The 22,165-nt window shown below is 72.1% G+C and overlaps 1 protein-coding gene across 1 annotated transcript in view; it reads right to left on the minus strand.

Moving 5' to 3' along the window:
• Positions 1–1,354: 1,354 nt before the first annotated feature.
• CDH4 (cadherin 4) overlaps positions 1,355–22,165 on the minus strand; it is a 158,349-nt gene continuing 137,538 nt past the window's right edge. The window contains exons 7-16 of the mRNA XM_045833384.1: positions 21,744–21,916; positions 14,517–14,654; positions 10,547–10,732; positions 9,466–9,719; positions 8,796–8,938; positions 7,846–8,079; positions 7,100–7,333; positions 6,621–6,760; positions 6,094–6,258; positions 1,355–5,016 (exon numbers count right to left, since the gene is read on the minus strand). Coding sequence (XP_045689340.1) covers positions 4,813–5,016; positions 6,094–6,258; positions 6,621–6,760; positions 7,100–7,333; positions 7,846–8,079; positions 8,796–8,938; positions 9,466–9,719; positions 10,547–10,732; positions 14,517–14,654; positions 21,744–21,916 — 1,871 coding nt within the window. The 3' untranslated portion in view covers positions 1,355–4,812. The remainder of the gene's footprint in view (positions 5,017–6,093; positions 6,259–6,620; positions 6,761–7,099; positions 7,334–7,845; positions 8,080–8,795; positions 8,939–9,465; positions 9,720–10,546; positions 10,733–14,516; positions 14,655–21,743; positions 21,917–22,165) is intronic.

Genomic DNA, 22,165 nt, shown 5'->3' on the forward strand with positions numbered 1-22,165 from the left:
CCCCGCACAGCCCCGGGCGCCCTGGGTCTGGGCCGGCTGGGCGGGCCCACCAAGGCAGGGGCCCGCGTCTCTGCCCGTGTGCTCTCGGGGCTGCCGTGGGAGCCCGTGGGAGCCCGTGAGCCAGGTGGCCCGTGTGTGGTGCGTCCCTGGGGACGGAGGCCCCGCAAGTCCGAGGGCGGTCAGCGTGTCTCGCCGTCTCGCCGCGGGATGCTGCGTCCAGGCCTCCAGTGCTGGCAGATGTGTGACTATGGTGCCCGCCCCCTGCCCCGAGGTGTCCCCTCCCAGGGACGTTCCCATACCCGGCCCGGCCCCCGTCACGGGCCCCCAGCCTGGCCTGGGCTGTCAGGGTGTGGGCCGCTCAGTCTGCGCAGCTCCGGGGCCCGCGGGACTTGAGCAGGGTGCTGCTGGGCAGGCGGGGGTCGGGGGGTGGGGGACGTGCGCGAGCAGCTTCCCAGGGCCCGGGGCGGGAGGGCAGGAGGTGGGGCGCCCGCCAGGAGCTGAGAGAGGCAGGGGCCACACTGTGCGCCCCCCAGTTAGAAGTCAGAAGAGAGAGGCTCACGTCTCTCTCGAGTGAAGCAGCTCCCAGGGGGACACGCCGGGACTGGGGGACGGTGTCCATCCTCCAGCAGCGGCCACACGTGCATCGCCGTGGGAGGGGACAGTCCCTGTGGCACCCTGACCTGAGCCGCGGGGGCTCCTCGCTTCGTCCCGGGTCTCAGGCGGCCTCCCTTGTCACGGACCCTGGGGCACCTCCGGGTCTGACCCGGCAGGCAGCCCTCGTGGAGGCGGGGGGCCGCCGCCCTCAGCCTTTCTCCACTCCGCTGCTCTGTGGGCCCAGCGTCCTGCATCGCCGGGGTCGGGGTGCTCTGCAGTGTGGCGCTGCCCGCGGGGCTCCCCCTGTGACCCCTCCAGCTCCAGCTCAGGCTGGGGGTCAAGGGCAGGCTGGGTCACGGGGCCCGCAGCCAAGGGGGCCTGAGGGTTGTGACTTTGAACCAGGCTCCTGTGGTCTCTTGGAGGCTTACCTGTCGGGTAGCACGGGGACGCGAGAACGTTGCTGGCTTGCGTTGGACCGAGATGGTCGCCGTGCGGAGGCACGGGGCGCGGGGGCCTTCCCCCCCCCCCGCTTTCCCTGGGCCTCGCAGGCGCAAAGGGGCTGCCTCGGCTCCCCTCTGCACGCCCAGGGCCCCGGGCCCAGGGCCCAGGGCCGGGCGCCGGACGCTGGGGCCGCTCCGGACCCTGTGCCCAGTGGACGGGGCCACCGTGGACGCCCAGCCCCGCCGCGCTCACCCACCCGGCAGCCCCCAGCGTGGCCGGCCTCTGAACTCGGGCACAAAACGAGGCAGGCGAGACTGGCTGCTTCAAAGGGACTTTATTTGCTGCTCAGCTGCGGGCCGGGCCGCGCCCCCCTCGGCCCCGAGACCGGCCGCCGGGCACTGAGAACACATGGAGAACATCGACGCGCTTGCCTTCTTTTTGTTTTTTCTTTCCTTTTTTTTTTGGTACAAAATGATACAAACGACGATACAAAATAGTTGTGCTGTGGACGTTTACAAAAGAAGTCGAACGTCTCTCTGACGACACGGGGCGCGGGGCGCGGTGGGAACACGTCCCCCCCCCAACCCGGAACCTCTCCCGAGGCAGCCACAGTCATGCGGGCTGCCGCACGCGCCGTCCGTCTCCGAAAGAAACATGCAAAGAAAAGAAAAACGAACAAACCCGCGTGAGGAGGAGAGACGGGGAACGTGGAGAGCGTCCCAGGGACACCCACGGGCGCCCGGTCCTCGGCCCCGCCGGCCGCCCCCGCCCGCGTCCCCCCGACGACACCTGCGATGCGGGAGCGTGTCCCGCTGGCGGTGTCCTCGCTGTCGGCGTTGACGACAGTTGGGGCCGCCCCTCCCCCAGCCTTGGGCCTGGGAGGGGACAGAGTTGGCCTCTCCAGGGGCCGGGCGCTGGCCAGGCTCCTGCTAGGGACGCTGAGGCATCTCCAGGCCCGCTGACGGGCCGTGACCCTGACACTGGGGGCCGGACGTGCTGGAGGACACGAGGGGGGACCTTCTGGGCAGACGGGGAGCCCCTGGCCGCGGGGGTCGCTGGGCGAGGCCGGGGCCTCCTGACACGCCGCCCCACGGCGCAAGGCCATCCTGCTCCCGGAAGGAGCCGCACTTCGCCCTGGCGCGGCGCCGCTGCCCGGGCCGGGCCTGCAGGCTGGCGGGTGCCTGGCCAGGGACACGCGTCTACAAGCTACACGGGGGACGTGTGACACTGATCGTACGCTTAGCTCGTGCCACCGCGTTGGCCTTGGGACAGGGTTCTGGCGAGGATCTGGGAGGGGGTGGGTGCCGTCCTGCTCTGGCCCCGGGGCCTGCGGGCTGGGGGGGCTCGGGCACAGCTGTCTGGGGGCAGGGGCGGCCCGGAGGGCCCCTGTCGGTGTCCCCAGTGGGCTGCCGTGGCCTCGGCCCAAAAGAGCCAGCCCCTGGCAGTGACGCGAGGCGGGGGAGGGGAGGAGTGGAGGGCGCTCGTGACCCGGACATCCAGGCCCTGCTCCCTGGGGACTCGGCAGAGGGGCAGCGAAGGGGTCAGAGGGCAAGGGCCTGGCAGGCGGGCGGCTGCGTCCTGGCCAGCGGGGGCACAGCTGTCCCTGAGGTGAGCCCCTGGCGGCCCAGGAGGCCTTGGGGTTTCCGAGAGGAGGGCCCACAGCCACGGGCTCCTGAGCCGAGCTCACACCAGGAGCTGCGCCTGGAGGGCCAGTTGACCCCAAACAAACGAAGACGGGACGGCCCAGCTCCTTCCCCCCTGCCCCGACCCCCCAGCAAGCTCTGGCCTGGCCATGCCCCAGCTGCACCCCGGGGCCCTGGGCCTGCTCTCCACCGGACCCTGCAATTTGCATAGCACGGCTGGGGGCTGCGGGGCCGGGCCCCTCCCCTGGGCAGCTGCCCCGATGTGCAGCAGGTGACGCAGCGACCTGCTCCCGCCCGCGCAGCCGCGCCCCGGGGCAGTGTGGACAGAACCTGCCTCAGCCTGGCTCGGGGAGAGCGGGCGGAGCTGGCGACGGGTTTGGATTGGGGGGGACCCTGACGTCCAGCGGGACACCTGTGTGCCTTGCTCACCCACACGCTCGCTCAAGTTCACCTCAAGGCCAGAGCTGTTTGGGAAAGAGGCGGACCGTGGAACAGGGACAGGCCCGGCGTGGGGGGAGTGGCCCCGGGACCCCAGGGCAGGGCAGGCCAACTTCCTCGTCCTTTGTCACCTGGGACTCCCCTCCTCCAGGGGGCTCGGATGCCGAGTCCAGCCCTGGCCAGTGGCACTTGCCCCCTTCTTTGGGGACCCCGAGAGGACCAGATACAAGGACTGCCCCTCGAGGATGCCCTCCTCCTGCGTCCTGCTGGCCGGAGGCTCCTGTACGCCCCGGGTCCTGCTGCCCACCCCTCCCAGGGTCCGATTGCGGCCGGTGGCCCCCCAGGGGTCCCTGGGACACAGCCTGTTGCTGTCCGTCCATGGAACTGCCCGCCCCAGCCCTGGGGGGAGTTGACCAGCACCCACAGGGCAGGTCCGGCTCCATGCCCTGAGCCCCGAACCCTCCACAGCCACTCAGTGCTGACCCGGGTCCGGGGGCTGCCATCCCCAGCAGGGGCCACCCAGCCACGCAGCGGGCACACGGACAGCCAGACGGGGCTCTGGGGCACACTCCCGGCGGGCTGTCGCGTGCACACGTGTTCCGCGTGTTGGAGAGCCCCGGCCTGGTGGGGAGCAGCGGCAGGGGCAGGGGCTTCCGGGGCCTGGGAGTCTGCATGGCCCGGGCGGCCAGGGCGTTGGGCGCGCGGTCTGGGGGCTGGACCGGCACGCGCCCGCTGGGTGTGTGACAGGTTCAGGCTGGAGGGGAGGCCGGCTCAGACACGGGCTGGTTTGGGCTGTGCCCTCTGGGGACACCACGCAGTCCCGGACCGAGGGCAGTGGGGATGTGGGCGGTGCTCAGGCTGACAGCTGTCCCTGGGGAGGCCGGAGAGCTGACTGGGCGGACCCAGGGGACAGCCAAGGACGGAGACGGCCCCTGGGTGACGTGTCCCCCACGCCAGCGATTTCAGCGTCTTGGAGGGGGGTGGCCAAAAACGCAGTGAAAGCCAGATACACAGGATGGGACCTCTGGTCATGGGCGTGGCCACCCTGGGGACACGCCACGGCCGGGCTCCCCGCCCAGCCTTGGGGGCCCCCGAGGGGCCCCGGAGACCCGGCCGTGTGTGACAGATCTTGGGGACACGGAGGGCTGTTGTGATTTTGGACCCCAAACTATTTTTCCTTTGCAAATTTTGTCAAGCGAGCCACCCACTTTTTCTCTTAATAAAAGGCCCAAACGCAAAAACTAAAGAAAGAGACACCTTCTCCTGATTCCTAGGTTGGTGCCTGTGGAGCTGGGCCGGGGCCGGGGCCGGGGCGGCGGAGCCCGGGGCGGGTCTGCCTGCGGCAGTCACTCCTGAGTTTGCGGGGAACCGACCCGTGCACCCAAAGGCACTTCCATGTTTGTTTCAACAGTGCTTCTGTTCTAAGGGGTTCAAGTTAAGACAGAGTGCCTCTCGCTGTCCTTCAGTGATGGGTCAGCTACCGGGATGGGCGGCGGGGCGAGAAGTGTTCCGGCCAGACAGCTCCGTGCGGGGGGGCGGGGCGGGGGGACCCCTGGCCGCACACCACTAAAGGACCCGCCTGCAGGGGGGCGGGGGCCCCCCCGGCGGCCTCCGCCGGGCCCGCCCCTCCGGCGTGGGTGCCTCCGTCTGTCCGTCCGAGCGCTGGTCCCGCGTTGGTCCGGGGAGGAGGGGCCGGTCAGTCCTCGCCGCCTCCGTACATGTCCGCCAGCTTCTTGAACCGGGGCCCCCAGTCGTTGAGGAAGTTGTAGTCTTGGTCGCCGGAGCTGGAGGAGTCCAGGGAGCTGACGGAGCCCGCCGTGGAGCCGCTGCCCTCGTAGTCGAAGACCAGCAGGGAGTCGTACGGGGGCGCGGTGGGGTCGTTGTCCGCCGCCCGGAGTCCCTGGGGGCCAGGAGACCGGGTTAGGGCGGGGGGGCGGGGTCTGCGGGGCGGGAGTGGGGAGCCCAGGGAGGCCGAGCTGCGGGGCCCTGCACCCCGTAGGTAGGTGCTCCATCAGTGCTCCCCGAGGCGTCTCAGAGACAGGACAGGGGGCTGTGGGTGGTTGCGAGTTCAGCGTCAGCTTGAGGCGGGGGAGGAGGAGGAGGAGGCTGGGGGGGGCCTGTGGCAGGAGTTCAGCCCCCGGGTGGGTCGTGTCTCCATGGTCACTGTCCCGCGGAGCGTGCGCCTGAGGTGCCCCGAAGCCAGAGGGCTGCGGCCGTTCACAGCCCCGGGACCAAACACGGGCCACGCGGCAGGCGCGGCGGCCGCCCCCCACCCCGCCGCCAGCCCCTGCCCTGGAGTGCGGCCCCGACAGTGGGTGCGCGCCCTGCTCCCCGGCCCGTGGCCGGGCCTGCTCTGAGGTGCGGGGTCTGCATTGGCCCCGGGAGGTCCCCAGCGGGGTGGCCCCGTGTCCCCGAGGTCACTGCCCGACGCGCCTCACTGCCCGACTTGAACGGTCATTCCGTGCTGAGGAGTTTGGGCCGCCCGCTTTCGCTTCCCGGGAGAACTAGTCAGGGGTGGCTTTCTCACGGTAGGTGGGGAGGGTGTCCTCTCGGGGCGGGCAGGGGGGGTAGCGAGCGCTGGCCAAGCCGGACCGGGCAGCTGCAGAGGCCTCACTTGTGGCCTGGGACGTGCCGTGGGCCGGGGACCGTGTGGGAAACCTCTGTCCCTCTGCGGGGCCCTGCCTGGGCCCTGCTCTGTTTCAGTGACGGACGGGACGCGGGGGGGACGTGCACGTGGCCAGCCCCCTCCCAGGCACCGTCGGGAGCAGAGGGCCGGTGCCGCAGGCCCCTCCTGGCACGGGGCGGGTGCTGAGGGCGGGGCTTGCCCACGGCCTGCAGGGGCCAGACCGAGTTGGGTCCCCTCTGCCCCCCTGACCGGGGCCCAGCATGGAGGGCACCACTGTGGCCTGAGCGTGTTCCTAGGGTTGTACACGTAGGGTAGGCCCTGCTGGGGGCTCCCCAAGGCCCGAGCACCCACCTCGCTGATGAAGTCGCCGATGTCCCCCGGGTGGGGCAGCGCGGGCCGGACCGGGTACTGGGGCTCAGCGCCCACGGGCCGCTCGTCCACCCGGCGCACGCCGGCTGCCTTGCTCAGCACGTGCTCCACGGCCTCCGGCTGCTGCAGCTGGCTCAGGTCGTAGTCCTGGGCGGGGGGGGCAGGGGCAGGGGTGAGGCTCGGCGGGGGCCGCGGGCTGAGCACGGGAGAGCCCACCGTGAGGCCCCGTCCCCCTGTCTGCCTCCCCACACGCCCACCTGCTGTCTGTCTGTCCTGGAGGCACGTGGGGGCTGCCTCTGCCCGCCTGGGGGTCCCCGGGGACCCCACTGCCCACACTGCCCAGCCCCCGGCACCTCCGCTGCCACCCGAGTTGTGGGGGGGGGCACTCAGCCTCGGGGGGTGAGGACTCGTCCTGAGTCCCGCAGTGGCCACGCGCACCCCCGCGTCCAACCTGGCAGCTCCCCCCAGCGCCCGGGCCGGGGCGGGGCGCGGGGGCGGGGCCCGCCCACCTGGTCCTCCTCGCCGCCGCCCTCCTCGTCGTACTTGAGGATGTTGTCCCGCACGTCGTCCTCGGGGTCGATGAGCAGCTGCTTCGTGTGCCGCTCCCGCTCCCGCCGCTTCACCCACGCGGCGAACAGCAGGACCATGGCTGGGGGGGGGGGGCGGTGGGCGGGCGTGAGTGGCCCGTGCGTGTGCCGCGCGCCCGTGCGTGCGTGTCCCTCACACGCGTGTGCTCAGGGGCACCGGCGCGGCTGGGCCCTACACCTGTGAGAGCGTGCACGTGCATGCCCACAGGTCTGTGTGTGTCCACGCATGTGCCTGTGCGTGTGCGTGCATGTGCACACATGTGCACGCGGACAGTTCCTGGGAGTGGGCCTGGGTGCACGCGTGTGGACGCGCGTGCCCGGGTGTGGCCGTGCGGACTCCTCGGCGGGGTCTCTGCAAGGTGCCCCCCGCCCCCCGCGCGCCCGGCCCCCGGCCCACTCACTCAGCAGCAGCACGGCGCAGAGGAGGATGGCCGCGATGGCCCCCGTGCCCAGGCCGGCCGCCGCCACCGCGCCCGTGGCGGTGCAGTCGCCGTTGTCGTCGCAGGGGCACACCTTGACCTTGATGACGGACGTGTTGGACAGCGGGGGGTTCCCGGAGTCCGTGACGATGACGGGGACGTCGTACACCCCGGCCTCCAGGTACAGGATGCGCAGGCTGAGCTGGGCGTAGTCGCCTGGGGCGGGGCGACACGGGGAGAGGGGGGTGTTCAGGGGAGGAGCGAAGAGTGCCCGCCGTCGGGGACCAGACGCGGACGGGGCCTGGTGTCGGCCGAGAAGCTGGGACGGCTGCTGGAAGCAGCACCCCCACGTGCCTGGGAGGCGGGGGGAGCAGGCTCGCTCCTGTCCGCCCGGCGGGGCTGGAAATCAGTGGGGCCGTCCGAGGGAGGGGCTTCCTCACGGTGCCGGCGGGACTTCGGGATTCGGGGGGGCCCTTCTGCGCGCGCCCGCCCCTGGGAACGCACTCGGGGACGGCGGTCCAGGTCAGCTGCATGGGGTTCACCTGGGCGCGTGGCCACAGCAAGGGGCTGCCACGTGGCGGGTCCCCAGCCTCGTGGGGGTGCTACGCAGCCCTCCCGTGGGTCCGCCTGCCGCCCCTGCGGCCTCCCCTTCCCGGGCGCCAGGCCCCGGGGGGCCGCACCCCAGACTCAGTTCGATCACCTCAGCGCCGGGGCGGGGGCGGCCTCACCGCTCAGGCGGGTGATGGTCCAGTTCTTCCGCGCGGCGGCGGGCACGAAGGGCAGCTCGAAGACGTAGGGGCCGACGTTGGGTTCCACGTCGGCGTCGGCCGCGGTGATGTTGATGGCGTTGAGGTGCGGCCTCTCGCAGACCTGCCCCTCCCTGGGGACCAGCTCCGGGGCGTTGTCGTTGATGTCGATGAGATAGAGCTGCAGGGTCCCGGTGCCGCTGGCCGGGGGCACCCCTGTGGGGCAGACGCGGTCACCGCACGGGGCCCCGCGTGCTGCTCCGAGACCCCCGCCCTCAGGGGCCCGGGGGGCTCTGCCGGCCGCCCTCCGAGTGTCCTGCGCCCCACCCCCAGCAGAGCTCCCCTTGGCCGGACGCCCCGGGTGCAGGCTCTTAGCACCCAAGGGAGAACCCCGGGAACCGTCCGTCTGCGGGAAGGGGGCGTTTGGGCTGGGGTGCTCTCCCCTCTGGCTTCCCGCCTCGGTGGGCCCCCGAACGCCTCTCAGGGCCTCCCGAGCCTCTGCGCCTCGGCCCAGGCCGGCGGTGCGGTGGCCGCGTGCTGGGCGGCAGAGAAACGTGCCCCGTCCGCCCACCAGGCGCCGAGGGGGGTGGCGACAGCGTCCCGACAGTGGCCATGCCCCCTGAGGGCGGCTCCCGACTCCGATGCCGGTTCCCTGAGTTTTGGGGCCGAGGCAGGCGGGGGTCACGTCAGAACTACACCCGCCCCCCCAACCCCGCGGCACGTCCCAGGAGACCCGTCCCAGCACCGTCAGGGTGACGCGGCCGAGCGACGGTGCTGTGGATGCACCACGCGGGGAGGGCCCCGGAGCATGACCAGGCCCTGCCCCCCTACCCCGGCCACCCCTCTGGGTGCCTGCCGGTGGGCCTCCCTCGGCCCCCCTGCCAGAGCCCGCGCTGCCGGCGAGCGCCCGGGGTCGCCGGGGCCGGCCGTACCGTTGTCAGCCGCCAGGAAGGTGGCCTCGTAGACGTTGTTCTTGATGTACAGGGACTCGCGGTCCAGGACGGCCGCCGTGGTGACCTGCCCGTTGGTGGCATTCATGTGCAGCCAGCTCGCGGGGTCCGACAGCTTCGAGTACCTGTGGGCGGGGGCGGGGGCGGGGGTGAGGTGAGGCCCGGGGCTGGGGGGTGTGGGCCCGCACGCTGGGTCCGCCGGGGCTTCCGCTCCAGCCCTGCAAGGGCCCTCCCCCGGTGGGAGGGTGGCACCCGGGACCCGTGGTCACCCAGGTGGACGGGCTGCGGGTCCTCACAGGGACCCCCCGGGGGGCAGATGCTCTCCTGCCTGCCGTCCACAGGCAGGGAGACTGAGGCACGGAGGTGAGTCACCCCAAAGCTGTGCAGTAAGGCCGGGGTGGGACCCAGCCCCCAGCCCCCAGCCCCCAGCCCTGCGTCAGCCCATGGCGGTGGCATCGTCCCCTCGCCACCCCCCCGCCCGCCCCCATGTCAGGCGGGCCGGGACCCCAGCTGTCCCCAGGACCGGGTCCCGTTGCTCCCTCCCGGAGAGACGCCATAGGTGGGGGCCGCCCGAGCCCCGACGGGTCTTTGTGGGTGTTGGGGCTCCTCTCCCTGGAGGGCGGGGCCGGGGGGCGAGCAGCCGCGCACCCACCTCACCGCCTGCTGCACGAAGCGGTCGGGGTCCACCGCCGAGAAGGTGGTGAGCGCCGTGCCGGGGGGCACGCCCTCCTCCAGGCGGATGAGCTTGTGGTTGGAGGGGAAGTAGGGGGCCTCGTTGACGTCCACGACCGAGATGGTCACCCCCGCCGTGGACTGGAAGGACATCTGGATGCCGCTGGCCAGGGGCGCCTGGTTGGCCACCATCACAGTGAGCATGAACGCTCTGTTCAGCTCGTAGTCCACCGCCTGGAACGGGGCGGGGGCGGGGCCGTGGCCCGTGAGCGGCGGGGCTGCCGCGCGGCCGGAGGCGGGGGGCCGTGGGGCAGGAGCGGGGGCCGCCACCGCTGTCTGTCGGCGTCCAGGGGGCTGGTCCCAAGGGACGCTGCCCCCGGGCTCCCTCCTGTCTGCCTTCCCGCCCCGTGGGTGCCACCCTCCCGCCGGAGGGGTGTGGCCAGCGGGAGGAGAGAGTTTGGGCAGGGGACCCCCACTGGTGAATGCTGGCTGGGCCCACACCCCACTCACTGGGAACTCGGTACAAACGGGTGTGGAAACCAGGTGTGGAAAACAGGTGTGCGAGGGTGCGCTGGGCCTGCACAGCGACGGACTCGTGGACGGAGAGCCGGGGACAGCTGGTGGGGGCAGGGGCAGGGGAGAGCGACAAGGAGACAGAGCCCGTGGACTGGACCACAGGGTGCCGCGTGTGGGGGTGGGTAATAAGCGGGTTGGTGGTGATGGAGAAAACACAATAAAAAAGAAGAGAGAGAGAGGGACCCCTCCGGGACGAGGCGGGCTCTGTCCCAGGAACCAGGGACGGAGTAATACCCGCTGGTCTGTGAACGGGCCTCGCCTTCGGGGAGGGGTCGGGGCTGACTTCCTGGGTGGGGCCGGCCGAGGGTCGCGTGACCGGGTCCTGGGGAAGCCCGCCTCTGCCACCCGCGGGCGGGGGCCCCCTCCTTTGCCGTTGGGTGTCAGGGGCGGCGTGCCCTAGCCCCCAGGACCGAGTCTGTGGGGTCTGTCCCGGGGCCGCGGCGGGGGTGGCCGGGCCGCCCGGCAGGAAGCGAGGGGGCACCCACCTTGACCACGGTGACCAGGCCCTCGTTGGTGACGGGGTCGGTGCGGACGACGAAGTGCCCCGAGGGGTCCCCGCTGATGATGCGGTACACAGCGTTCCAGTTCGGGGAGTGCGGCTGGTCCCGGTCCGTCACCGTGAGGTTGGCGACCACCGTCTCCACCCGGTTCTCGGGGACTTCCCCTGCGTACTGCAGCGTGCACGCGGCGGAAGAGAGCGTCACGGACCTTCAGACGTGGGAGGTGCCGGGAGCGGCGCGCCACCAGCTGCTCCCGGACCTGGGACCCCCTCCCGTGTTCCTGGTGGGGGCATCGGGGGAGGGCCCGAGGCTCAGGGCTGCCCCGTCGCGTCCAAACTGAGCCTGCTCCGGGCACACACGCACACACCAGCCTCTCTGCTGGGTCCCCCTCAGGCCTTTCCCTGTCAGCAGAGGGCACCCGGGAGCCCGGGGCGTCCGTGCGGGACGGGGATGAGGAAGAGCAGGGGAGGGGCCTCCCCAGCAGAGCTGTCCCCAGCAGAGCTGTGCTGCAGGTCCTGGCTCCGGCCGGGCTCAGGGCCAGTGCTGCGGGCAGTGGAACTGGGGACTCGGCCCTTATGGCCCCGAGGGCTGTGAGCCACTCCCGTCAGTGAGTGTGGCCTGCGTGGCAGGGCCGTGACGTGCTGAGAAAGGCGTGCGTGCACGCGTGTGCGTATGCAGTGTTGGTCCTGCGTGGGTGGCCTCAGGAACCTGAGCAGGTCCCCCCGCCCCGTGGGAGTTGCAGCTCAGGCTGGCCTCGGGGGCTGCTGGCCCAGCGGCTGGGGCCCGGCTCAGAAGGGCCCCGGGGCTGCCATCACCGCCTGGAAGTCGGTGGCAGTGTGTGGACAAGGGGCTGCACCCCCACTCTGCAGAATGCAGAGTCTGTGGGCTGGGCGGGCAGTCCTCCCGCCGTGCAGCGTGGTTTCCAGCCACGGAGCCGGGGGACGGGGGCTGGGCAGGCGCCTGGGGGTTTCCGGCGTCACCTGCGGCAGCGCAGCCCCAGGAGTGATCCCTGGGCGTGCTCCGTGGGCCAGGCCCATGCCCGGCCTCGCTGGTTCCCCTGGGTGCCCCTGCTGTTACCCCATTCACTGCTGCGAGAGAGGTGAGGACCCTGGGGTGCCCCGAAGGGAGGGGCCCAGAGGCCGCAGCTGGGCTCAGCCCTCCTCCTCCCAGAATTCCTTGCACCCGTCTGACTTCTGAGAGGTGCCCGACCTCCCAGGCTCCCTGCTTCCAGCCCCGGGGGGGGGGGCAGGGGAGTGTGTTTGAGGGATCAGCTTTGATTCGAGCAAGTGTGACGGCGGTTCCCGGAGAGAGGCCCCGGCCGGGAAACCCAGGGCAGGTTGCAGACGAGCCTCCCCCGGCCGAAACCAGCTTTCAGTGTCACTGCTCAGGTTTCCCGGCCCAGGGCCGGCCTCGCCCCTGCCCCAGTGGACGCGGCGGCAGCGACTGGGGGAGGGGAGAGCCTGAAGAGGGTCGGCACGGAGCACGGCGGCGGACGCGGGTGAGAAGGCGGCCCGGATGCCGAGCGGGAGGTCCGACGCTGACCGCCTGCCACACACACGAGCCCCGGACCCTCGTGCACCCCAAGGTGGTGCTCGGTTTCTGTCCCCAATTCCCGGAGCCCTCGCTGGTCCCGGCGGCGGCTCGGTGTCGACATCTGACTGGTTCCCCCGGCCCGGAGCTCAGGGGTCCGCATGGGGATGACCAGAGCCGGGACCGCCGGCCCGGGAAGCCCCTGCCCTGCCCTGCCAGGGTGTGCTCCAGCCCCGCCGGCCTCGGAGCAGGAGGGGAGGCGGGGCCCGGGAGGGGGGCCCACGGACCCCGGCCTGGTGATGCTGGGTGGGCGCACAAGGGCCTGCTTCAGCCAGCTCCAACGCCAGGGGCTGCGTGCTGAGTCTCCGGGCCGTCCCTCAGGGACCCCGGGGCGGGGCAAACCAGAGGTCCTTGGGAGCGGTCCCCAGGCTGTGCACCGGGACCACGGCCCTCCAGCATGCCCCCCCCCTCATCCGAGAGCGAGCCGAGTGCAGAGCGGCGGGCAGCGAGCCCGAGGAGCAGGTGAGGTGGGACGAGGCTTCATCAGCACCTAACAGGAGCCGGCCCCTGCAGCGCCTGCCTCAGCTCCCGCTCATCGTCCCTGATTAGGCCCCTTGGAGCTGCCCATCCGCCCGCCGCGTGAGGGGTGTGGCCAGCCCCAGGCCCTGCCGGCCGCTGCGCCCGCACGGTCTCGCAGGCCCCCCGCCTGTCACCCCTCTGGAGGGGGATGTGTTGTGGCCCACTCCCCCCAAGAGCTCCAAGATGCCCAGGGGCGGGCGCCCTGAGACCCAGAGCCCCTGTGACTGACGGGTCACGCTCCGAGGAGCGGCGTCTTCCTAGCGGGGGGCGTCCGGATGGTGCTGCAGAGCAGTGACGCCCACGCGGACGGCAGACGGTGGACGGTGGTGGAGCGGCCGCCGAGAGGCTGTGCCGGTGGGAAGGGTCTGTGTCTGTGGGGCGGGAGACGGGGGTGGTGCAGACGAGGGGGACACCCACCCACCCACCCACCCACCGGCCGCTCTCGGGTCTGGGCCTTATGCTGCCCGCCGCCCAGACCCCGGGCGGCAAACAGAACTCTGTCCAGCGTGAAGGGAGCCCGCAGCCCTGGGGTGGATGGGGCCCTTGGCCGTAAGGAATGAGACCCCGCCAGCCCGGGGCTGGAGGGTGGGCGAGGGCTCTGGCCTGTGCGGGACCCCCGGCTCCCCATCCCGCCGGCAGTCCCCCGTCTGTGGGGCTGCCCGTGCGCCTGGCTGGCCACAACCTTCTCCGGCGCACCTCGGCGCAAGAACCCCCACCTGTGGACGGGGAGACTGAGGCGTGGGCTGCGATCGAGAACAGGTGGGTCTCTGAGGGCTCCTGCCAGCCCCCGACTCCATGGGGTGCCCCTTGGGGTGCTCTGCACCAAACTCAGTGGGGACCCGAGGTGACCAGGATGGGGGGCTGAGTCCTGAGCTGCTGGGGTCACTGCAGAGCCTCAGGTCGGGGAGCCTGCACTCCCATCAGGGAGACCGGCTGGGCCGCCCCTGCCCTGGTTTCCACGGTGACCGCAGCAGCCCTCAGGCTGTTCCCTGGGGGCCCCGGGGCTCTGGTGGTGGTGGTGGTGGGGTGTCGCGCCCTGACACTGGAGCCCCGCAGGCGGGCCACAGGGCTGCCTGTGTCCCTAGGAGCAGTGTGCTGGCTCGCACCTGGGCCCCCGCCCAGACCCCCCGAGCCCCTGACTCGGGAGAGGGGCATGCAGTGCCCGAGCCCCATGGCCGCTACAAGGTCACGGCAAGGTTGCCGTGGGCACACTCTGCAGACGGGGTGATGATGCCCCCCCCCGGGAGCTGGGGAGGGCTGAGCTGGCCCAGGCCCTGTGCCCGCACGGCCTGGCGGGTCCCGGCGAGCCCAGTGTCCCTGCTGCCAGCAGGGAGGGCGGCCAGGTGCGGCCCGGGCCGGGAGGGGGTCTGGGGCTTGGGGCCTGGGGCCTGGGCACCGCTGTTCCCCCAGGGCCCCCAGGGAGCTGCTCCCTGCATGTCCGACCCCCACCCCCCGGGATTCTGGCCCTGGACCTGCCCCACCGTTGCCACTGGCCCCCTGGGATCAGACGGACCTGCACCCCAGGTCCTCTGCATGGGCAGCCCGGCGGCACCCCCCACGCGGCGATCTGCGCTATGGCCACCAGGTGGCGCTGCGCCCCCACAGCCGAGGGATGCAGGGATGTGGGATTGGGGGACTGATTTGAGAAGGGGGCGCCTGGAAGCAAGATGAGTGTGTGCTCAGAGGCCGGCTGAGGCTCGCCTGGGGTGGGGGCTCTGGCCCGGGAGGTGCCTCCAGGGTAGGCTGACCGGCCCGGCGGAAGGAGGAGGGGTCTCTCTCCGCCCCCACTCCCTGCCCCCTCCGCCCTCCCGTGCGCGGCCAGGCCCGCGGGGGCCCCGGGACTCACCGTGCTTGCGGTGAACTCCGGCGGGTTGTCGTTCACGTCCGCCACGGCGATGATGGCCGTGGCCGTGTTGGAGAGCCCGTAGTTCAGGTTGCCTTCCATGTCGGTGGCCTGGATGATGACCGTGTACTGCTGAACTTTCTGGAGGGAGCGGGTTGGGGGGACAGGCCGTCAGTGCGGGGTTCGTCCACAGGCTGTTGTCACTTCTCATCGAAGGAGCGCGGGTTCCCTGCGGCTGGGGTCCCGTTGCCCATCCCCCAGGGGCCAGGCCTAGGGGGGGAACGCCCCCTGGGGAAGGGCGCAGCCCCGGAGCCGGCCGCCTTTCCGCCCCGGAGGCTCTGGCTGCCGTGAGCGCAGGTTGGAGCGGGTGCCAGCAGAGAGGGGGCTGCGGGGCCGCCCTGGGTCTGGACAGCCAGGGGCAGGCGGCCTGCAGAGCAGGTGACAGCCCCACAGACGCGAGTCTGGGCGTGAGACACGTCCCTGCGGCATTGTCAGTGCCCGGCAGGGCGGGCAGCCAGACATTCTAACAGGAGGCAGGCCCTTCGCCCCCTCTTTGCACGGGGCTGAGCCCCCGCTGCTGGAACAAGGCCCCCAGGGGTGTGTATGTGGCCCTCGGGCAGGCGGGACCGCCAGCGTCAGGCCCCGAGGCCGTCCCCCCTGGTCCTCGCCCGGAACCCCAGGGCAGACACCCGAGTCGGTGGAGGTGGCCTTGTCCACACCCCTGCTCTGAGCCGGCGACCACAGGTGCTGCCGGTGTGCTGGGTGCAGACCAGCCTGGTGGTGGCGCTCCGCCGGGACCACCGCCACCCTCCCCCGTCACCGTCAGGGGTCCAGAGCAGGAAGGGACCTTATGACATGCCTTCCAAGCGATGCACGACCTTGAGTCCTCAAGGTTAGGGGGAAAGGCCAGCCTCCAGCCATGCGACTCAAGCTCCAGAAAGAATTAATCATGAAGAGCAGATGCTCAGCAAACTGTCTCTGTTTCCATCCACACATCCCTCCCTCCCTCTGTCCCTCCGTCCTCCCCTCACTCGCTGGCTGGAGTCACCTTCGTCTGCACCAATGCGGGCTCAGAACCCGCCGGGCCGGACTTGAGGCACTGCCCGGGAAGGGCCCCTGTGCCCGGGCGGGGGGGGGCGCCCCTTCCTCCTGTGCAGCAGAGGGACGGAGCCCCAGCGAGGACGCTTCAGGGACAGGCCGGGGACGGCATCTCAGCCCCGGGCCCCCACATGTCCTCGGTGAGGGGCGCCGGGTCCTGCCCCAGGAGCTGCCCCTCGTCTGGGCCTCGCCCACCGGAGACGGGGCCTCGGCCGCTCTGGGCCCCTCCCCGGGGAGCAGGTGCAAAACGCAGTTGGTTTTACCCCCGGAGCCACAGGCAGCCTCGCACACGCGTGTGCAGCTGTACCCGTGTCTGGATCCATGTGCATCCATTGTATGCAGGGGCGGGTACGTCTGTGTGTGCAGCCAGCTGCTGCCACTAGAGGGCGCGCTGGCCTCGCTGTTGGGCCCCGGGTGGGGTCCCGCTGGGCCGGGGTGGGTGTGGGATGCGCCGGCTGCAAGCAGGAGGCAGTGCTGGCAGGGCCCCCCCCTCCCCCGCCCAGGCCTCAGTGTCTCAGCCCCGCCCAGAGCGCCGGCCAGGCTCAGGCTCCTCCCAGTGGCGTTTGGTTCAGAAAGTGTGCTTTTCGGACTGGGTGGCGGTCACCAGTCTCCTCCCCCGAGCCCCCGGGCAGGAATGGTGGTGGGGGCTGTGGGTGGGCGTCCCCTGGCGGCCCTGGACATGGATGCCCCGTCCGTGCTCGTCCCACCGTCACGCAGGGGGTGGGCCCCGAGTGGTCTGTGCGGAAGACCCCGGCTGGGGGCTGGCCTCCCGGCCCCACGCGTGCGCAGCAGCAGGCGCGGGGGCCAGGGGAGCGAGGCCGGGGAGGGGGCAGCGGCGTCTGTGTCCGCAGCCCTGTCCCCCGCCGCCCAGCGCTTGCCTGCCGCCCAGCGCCCGCCAGCTGCCCAGCGGAGCCGCAGTGAACTCATTAAAACGGGGCTTGGCCACTTTCAAGTTCACGGGGAGGGAAGACACCGGAAGAGGCCGTCCCCGGGGCCGCGCGGCCTCCCCCAGCTCAGCACTTGAATTTTGCAGAACACCCATCAATAATGCAGCCGCGGCTTGGCCTAGAAAAGCACGGAGCCTCCCGGGTGCCCTGCACCTCCCGCTCCCCACGCGGGGCTGCAGCCCACCCCCGGCCGGCGGGCGGGCGGGCGGGCGGGCGGGCGTGAGGAGGCGGGGGGGCCTGTCCGCTCTCCAGCCCGCAGCCCCTCCCACAGGCTGTGCTCCCCCCCACCCCCCGGCCAGTGCTGCTCCCTTCGCTGCTGGCCGTGCTGGGGCCTCGGTCCTTAGGCACAGGGCGACAGCCCCCGGGGCGGGGCCTGCGTCTGCCTGCACCCTGCTCTGCGCCTGGGGACGCGGCTGCAGGAGTCCCAGGACACGTCCTTGCTCACTCAGCCATTGAGATGCTGTGGCCCCCAGGGCAGCCGCTGGTGGAAGTGACTGCGTCCCCACGGCAGGGAGACTCGGCCACGGGGAGGAGTCGAGCCCCCGGGGGCAGCGCCAGCGTACCCCACCCTGGCCTCCACCCACTGGTGGGCGCTGGTCTGTGAGCGGCTCTGGCTGGGAAGACGTCTCCTGCAGCCAAAGTGCCCGGAGGGGCCTGGAAAGCAGTGACCGGGAGGAATGGCCCGTGGTGGGCTCTGGGTCAGTGCGGCGGCCCCGGCCCCAAGAGCAGCGTCAGACTGGGAGCCAGGAGCACAGACGGGCCTCTCACGGTGTGTTTTTCTCCCGTTAGCAGGACGACGTGGTTTCTCCTGTCTCCCCGGGACGGAGGAGAGGAGACTGGCGGGCAGACGGCACCGGAGCCCCGAAATGCAGGGGACCAGCGAGCTCCAAGACTCCCAAGGCCACCGTCCCCGTGTGGGTCCCGCACTCCAGGCGACGGCAGGCTGGCGGCCACGGAAGGGCTGTGGGAGGGGCTTCTCCCGCCGTGGCGTGTGTGGCGCCCGCTGAGTGCCATGGGGCGGCCAGCAAGAAGCCCTCCTGGACGGGACCCACGGGCCGGCCCCCGCGTCCTGCGGTCCTCGGAGGGAGGCCTCTCATGTGCTCTCCGTGTTTTTCTCCGTGTCGCTTCCGTGACGAGAGGGGCCGCTGCGGGCGTGGCTGTGGAGGAAGGCTGCGCCGGGACTCGGGCTGCCTGGCACGGTGCGGCGTGGCGCCCCTCGGTGGCCGGAAACACGGAACCCCCCAGAACCTGCCTGCACCCAGCACCCGGCTGTCCCCTCCCAGGGCTCTGGAGGAAAACGTGGTTCGGAATTTCCCCCGTGGCCGTCACGACGCTGCTCCCCAGGGGCCGCGTGGCCTTGTCACCAAATAAGCCTCCTGCGGCTGAGCACCGGGGCGAGCGGGCTGGCGTCGGCCGGCCCTGGGCGTGGCGGTGTTCTCGCTCCCCCGAGACGCCGTCCTCCGATGCGAATGCAGGGCGGGCTTGGGAACCGTCCCGACGGTGGTGTTGGCTTTGCTCCCCTGAAAGTCCAGGGGCCGCGAGGGACTCCCGGGGCCCCTCCTCGGGTGGGAGGACACTTCAGGTCCAGGATGGCGACAACCCACCCACACGAGGTCCTCAGAGCGGCTGGACTCCACCGGGGAGCGGGGACGCGGTGGGGCCGGTGGGGCTGCGGCCGTGGGGCTGCGGGGCAGTCCGACGAGCGGCCCTCGGTGGGCCCGGAGGCGGAGCCGTGTCCCGTCCCCTCGCGCCAGGCTGTTGGGCTCCTCGTTAGGACGCCAGGCGGGGGGCGCGGGGCCCCCGGGGAGGCGCCTGCACCCCAGCACGCGGGAGACACTCGAACCTCGCAGCTCCTCCGAGTCTCCCCTGACATTTTAATCGTGTAGAAGCGCCCCATTTACACAGCCCTGCCTAATTAGACACGGCGGCAATTACGCGTGTTGGTTTTGCCGTCCTGGAGACGGCTTTCTCTGTGGGGCGGGAAGCGGGCTCTGCGGGGCCTCCCCCCAGAGATGCTGCAGACCCCCGGCTCTGGGCTCCATGTTCTGGCTGAGGAGGGAGAGGGGGCGCTGCTCACGGGGCCCCCCTGAATTCCCTCCTGTGGATGTCTGGCCAAAGTCGGACAGGCCGGGTCTTGCGGAGACGCCCCCCTGGGGTCCCTGGGGTCCTGCCGGGGCAGGGGTGGACACCCTGAGGGGCAGGAGGGAGAGACTCAGTGGGGAGGGGCCTGGGGCAGTTGGAGTGGAGGGTCACTGAGGGTCGAGGGGTCCTGCCCCGCCTGTGCCCCCCGCCTCCGAGTGCTGGAGGGAGCCCCACCGTCCTGGGGTCCGGGCACAGGGGCCGCCCCTGCCTCCTGCTCGGACTGGTCTGTGGCGCTTCCTCCCCCCGCACTTTCGGGGGAAGAAGGGGACTCCCTGCCGTGCCGGGGACAGCGTGTGCCTGTGCGGAGAGGGTGGCGGGGCTCCCAGAGGGGACCCGGTGGGACGCAGGATGGGGGCGCCCGTGGGGCGTGTGGGGCGCAGGCTGGCCCCGCAGCCAAGGACCGGGAGACCGGTTCGGCGGGACTGGCGTCCTCTGTGCCCCCCGAGGTGAGGGCGCCCCGACAGCCGTCAGGTGATGGCACCCACGTCCCCCAGGCGGCCGTCGCAGAGCCCAGGTGCCGGCCGGAGCTGCAGAGGCAGGTGTCAGCGGCCGCGCCGGGTGCTCGCTCCAGGTTCACTCGGGGAAGCGCCCTTTGATGGCTGCGGGCGAACAGCCCCGCTCAGGGCCCCGTCGTGTCGCGGTGACAGCCGGCCGGCGCGGTGCCAGTCACGCTGATGGGGCCTGATGGCTCCCCGGGCGGGGGGGCCCCTCCCTGTCATGTCCCCGGCTGTCCCGGCTCCCTGATCAGTGGCGCCCGGCGCTCGGGGAGCTTGTCACCCGCCAGCTCCTGTCCAGTCCCGCCCCCGCCAGGTGTCACCGCGGGTGTGGGTGTTGGGGAGGGGGGCGCAGGAGCCAGCCAAGTTCCCCGGGGAGGGGCCTGCAGGTGGCCGGGCTGCCTGCTCGGTCCATTCCAGGCCCAGACAGGGGCCTCCGGCGGGCCAGCGGCGGCTGCAGGGTGGGGTTGCCAGACAGAGCCAGGGGTGCAGGGCCGGCCAAGTGCGCATGGGGCACACTCACACCACAAGTGACTCTGTCTATCTGACGCTCAGGTCCCGCCGGGCGCCCTGTGCGGACCCTGGCTCGGCCACTCCCCGGGGGTGGGGAGCCCTGAGGGGCGGTTGGGACGCTGGCTGGGTGGGCAGGCACAGGGCGGGGGCCGGGGGGGGGAATGACATGCTTTCAGTGGGACCCTCCGTCTGGAGGGAAACGCTGTGGCCGGACTCCTCCTCCAGGGCTGTCTGGACAATTAACACGTTCAGCGCGGTGCCTGGCCCCGGTGACAGGGTGCCCTGCCCGCACTGGGTGCTGCCGGAGGTTTGCTGAAGGACTGGACACCACAGGCTGGAAGGGCTCACGGGTGGGGGTGGGGGCGGGGACGCCTCCCCCACTGCAGAGCAGCCCGCCGGTCCCCCCGCCGGTGCCCCCAACCCCCCTGACAGCTGCCAGTTTGTCCTCAAATGAAAGGAAAAGCCCCCTCTGTGCCCCCAACACAGCAAAGCTAGCATGGGGAAACCGAGGCACAGTGTCCAGAGAGGGCTCAGGCTGGTGGGCCAGCAGCTGCTCCGAGGTTCCAAGGTTTGGGAGACAGTCCGCGCCCCTCAGCACCCCACCCCCACGCCCCCGCTGTCCCTTCCTGCTCTGGACAGAGACTCTGGAACCGCAGTCCGGTCTCGAAGGTCGCCACCACCCCCCGAGCTCCCGTGGGGCCGGCACTCGGGCGGGCGTGAGCTCTCCAGTGCGTCAGGCGAGAGCTGGGCGGGGACCCGGGGCCTGGCACCCACTGCCGCCTGCTCCCTGCGCCTCAAGTGCCCCGTCAGCACGCACCGCACCGGGCGCAGCTCCTCAGGGCCGGGCCCTGCCGGCCCAGGCAGGGGTCTCCCTGTGTGTGCAAACCCAAGGCCCTGCCCGGTGGGCGCCCCGGTCTGCAGTGGGGGGTGGGCAGGGCAGTGAGGAGACCAGGGGCAGACCAGACGCCGAGGGTCCGAGGCGGGGCAGGGGGCCACCAGCTGAGGAGGCAAAGCCCCTCCACCTTGCCCTGCGGCCCTACGCCCCTGCCCTCCCTGGTCTCCCACGCCCCCCATGCACCCTTAGGTGGGGTGCCCGTGAGCCTGAGAGCCAGGGGGGCTCCCCGGCCGCTCCTGCTGAGGGGCCCGAGCGCCAGGACACACACGCAGGCCTGGTCAGCCCACGCCGCTGCCCGCAGGGGGGGGCACGCAGGTGAGGCGACGGCTGCACACACGCGTGTTGAAGGGGCCGCAGGTCGGGGCCCGGGACGGGCTCGCGAACGTCTGCGAGGACCTCGCGGGGCCTCCCCTGGCGGCGCGGTTTCGAACGCTTCCCCAGCCCGCGGCGGGGCCGGGCTTCCAGAAGCCGGCAGGGGCAGCGCCTCGTGCGACTGAGCGGCACATGCCTGCCCCGTGGTCACCGGGAAGGCGGGGGCCAGGCCGGGCCTCCAGAGCTCGAGAGGAAGGGGCCCGGGCTGCCCGAGGCCCCTGCTGAGCCCGGCTCTCCCCCCTCCGGGTGCCCCACCCCCCCACCCTCTGTCTTTGCCGTCCTGGCCCGCCGCTCCCCGCTGCCGAGGCGTCCGGGGCGCTGAGAGGTCCCCTGACGTGCCCACACTGTCAGCCGGTGCGGGCCCTGCGTGGCTGCTGCGTCCCGGGCCTGTGCGGACCCCGGGCCGCCAGCCTCCTGCTGAGCCACGAGGCCGCAGGAGCGACCTTCCCCGTGGCCGCCTGACCCCATCACCCGGGTGCAGCACCCGATGCTTTCCCGGACGGGGGGCGGGCAGCACTGCCCACAGCCTGGCAGGGAGCCGAGTCTGAGACCCAGGCCCCAGGTTTTGGGGACCCTGCCGCCACCCCAGCCACACAGGCCAGCAGGTCACCTCACGTGGGACCCGCTCGCTCAGGGCTGTGGCTGGGGGTGGACTTGGCGCCTGCTGTGCTGAGACGTCCCCCCGGGCACGACAGGACGAGGACGTGCCCCTGTGACCGGCCCCCCCGCAGAGCTCTGGTGTCCCTCGGGGACCGGGGCCCCGCCTCACCTCCCGGTCCAGGCCGGCCGCCACCGTCACGATGTCCCCGGTCTCGCTGTTGACGGTGAACATGTTCTGGGAGGGGCTCTGCGGGCTCTGCGTCAGGATGCGGTACCGCACCATGCCGTTGGCCGTGGCGCCGTCGTCGGCGTCGTTGGCCGTGACCGTCATCACGTAGGTGCCTGGGGCGAGAGAGCGGCGCTCGTGGGGCCCGCGTCGCCGGCCCGTCGCAGACCCCTCTGGGGCCCCGGGCCCGGCACACGCTCCCCCACCACCAGAGGGCGCCCCGCCCCCCCAAGGGAGCCCTGGAGGGTTCTTCCCGAGCTCAGGGCGCCTTGGAGGCCGGCTGCCCTGGCGTCCTCCTTCCCCAGCCGGGCAGGGCCGGGCTGCCGACAGAGGCACACAGAGCGCGGGGCGGCGGGACCGGGCCG

Source organism: Phyllostomus hastatus, unplaced genomic scaffold, assembly GCF_019186645.2.
Source record: "Phyllostomus hastatus isolate PE091 unplaced genomic scaffold, TTU_PhHast_1.1 phas_contig_17, whole genome shotgun sequence".
NCBI classification, from domain to species: domain Eukaryota; kingdom Metazoa; phylum Chordata; class Mammalia; order Chiroptera; family Phyllostomidae; genus Phyllostomus; species Phyllostomus hastatus.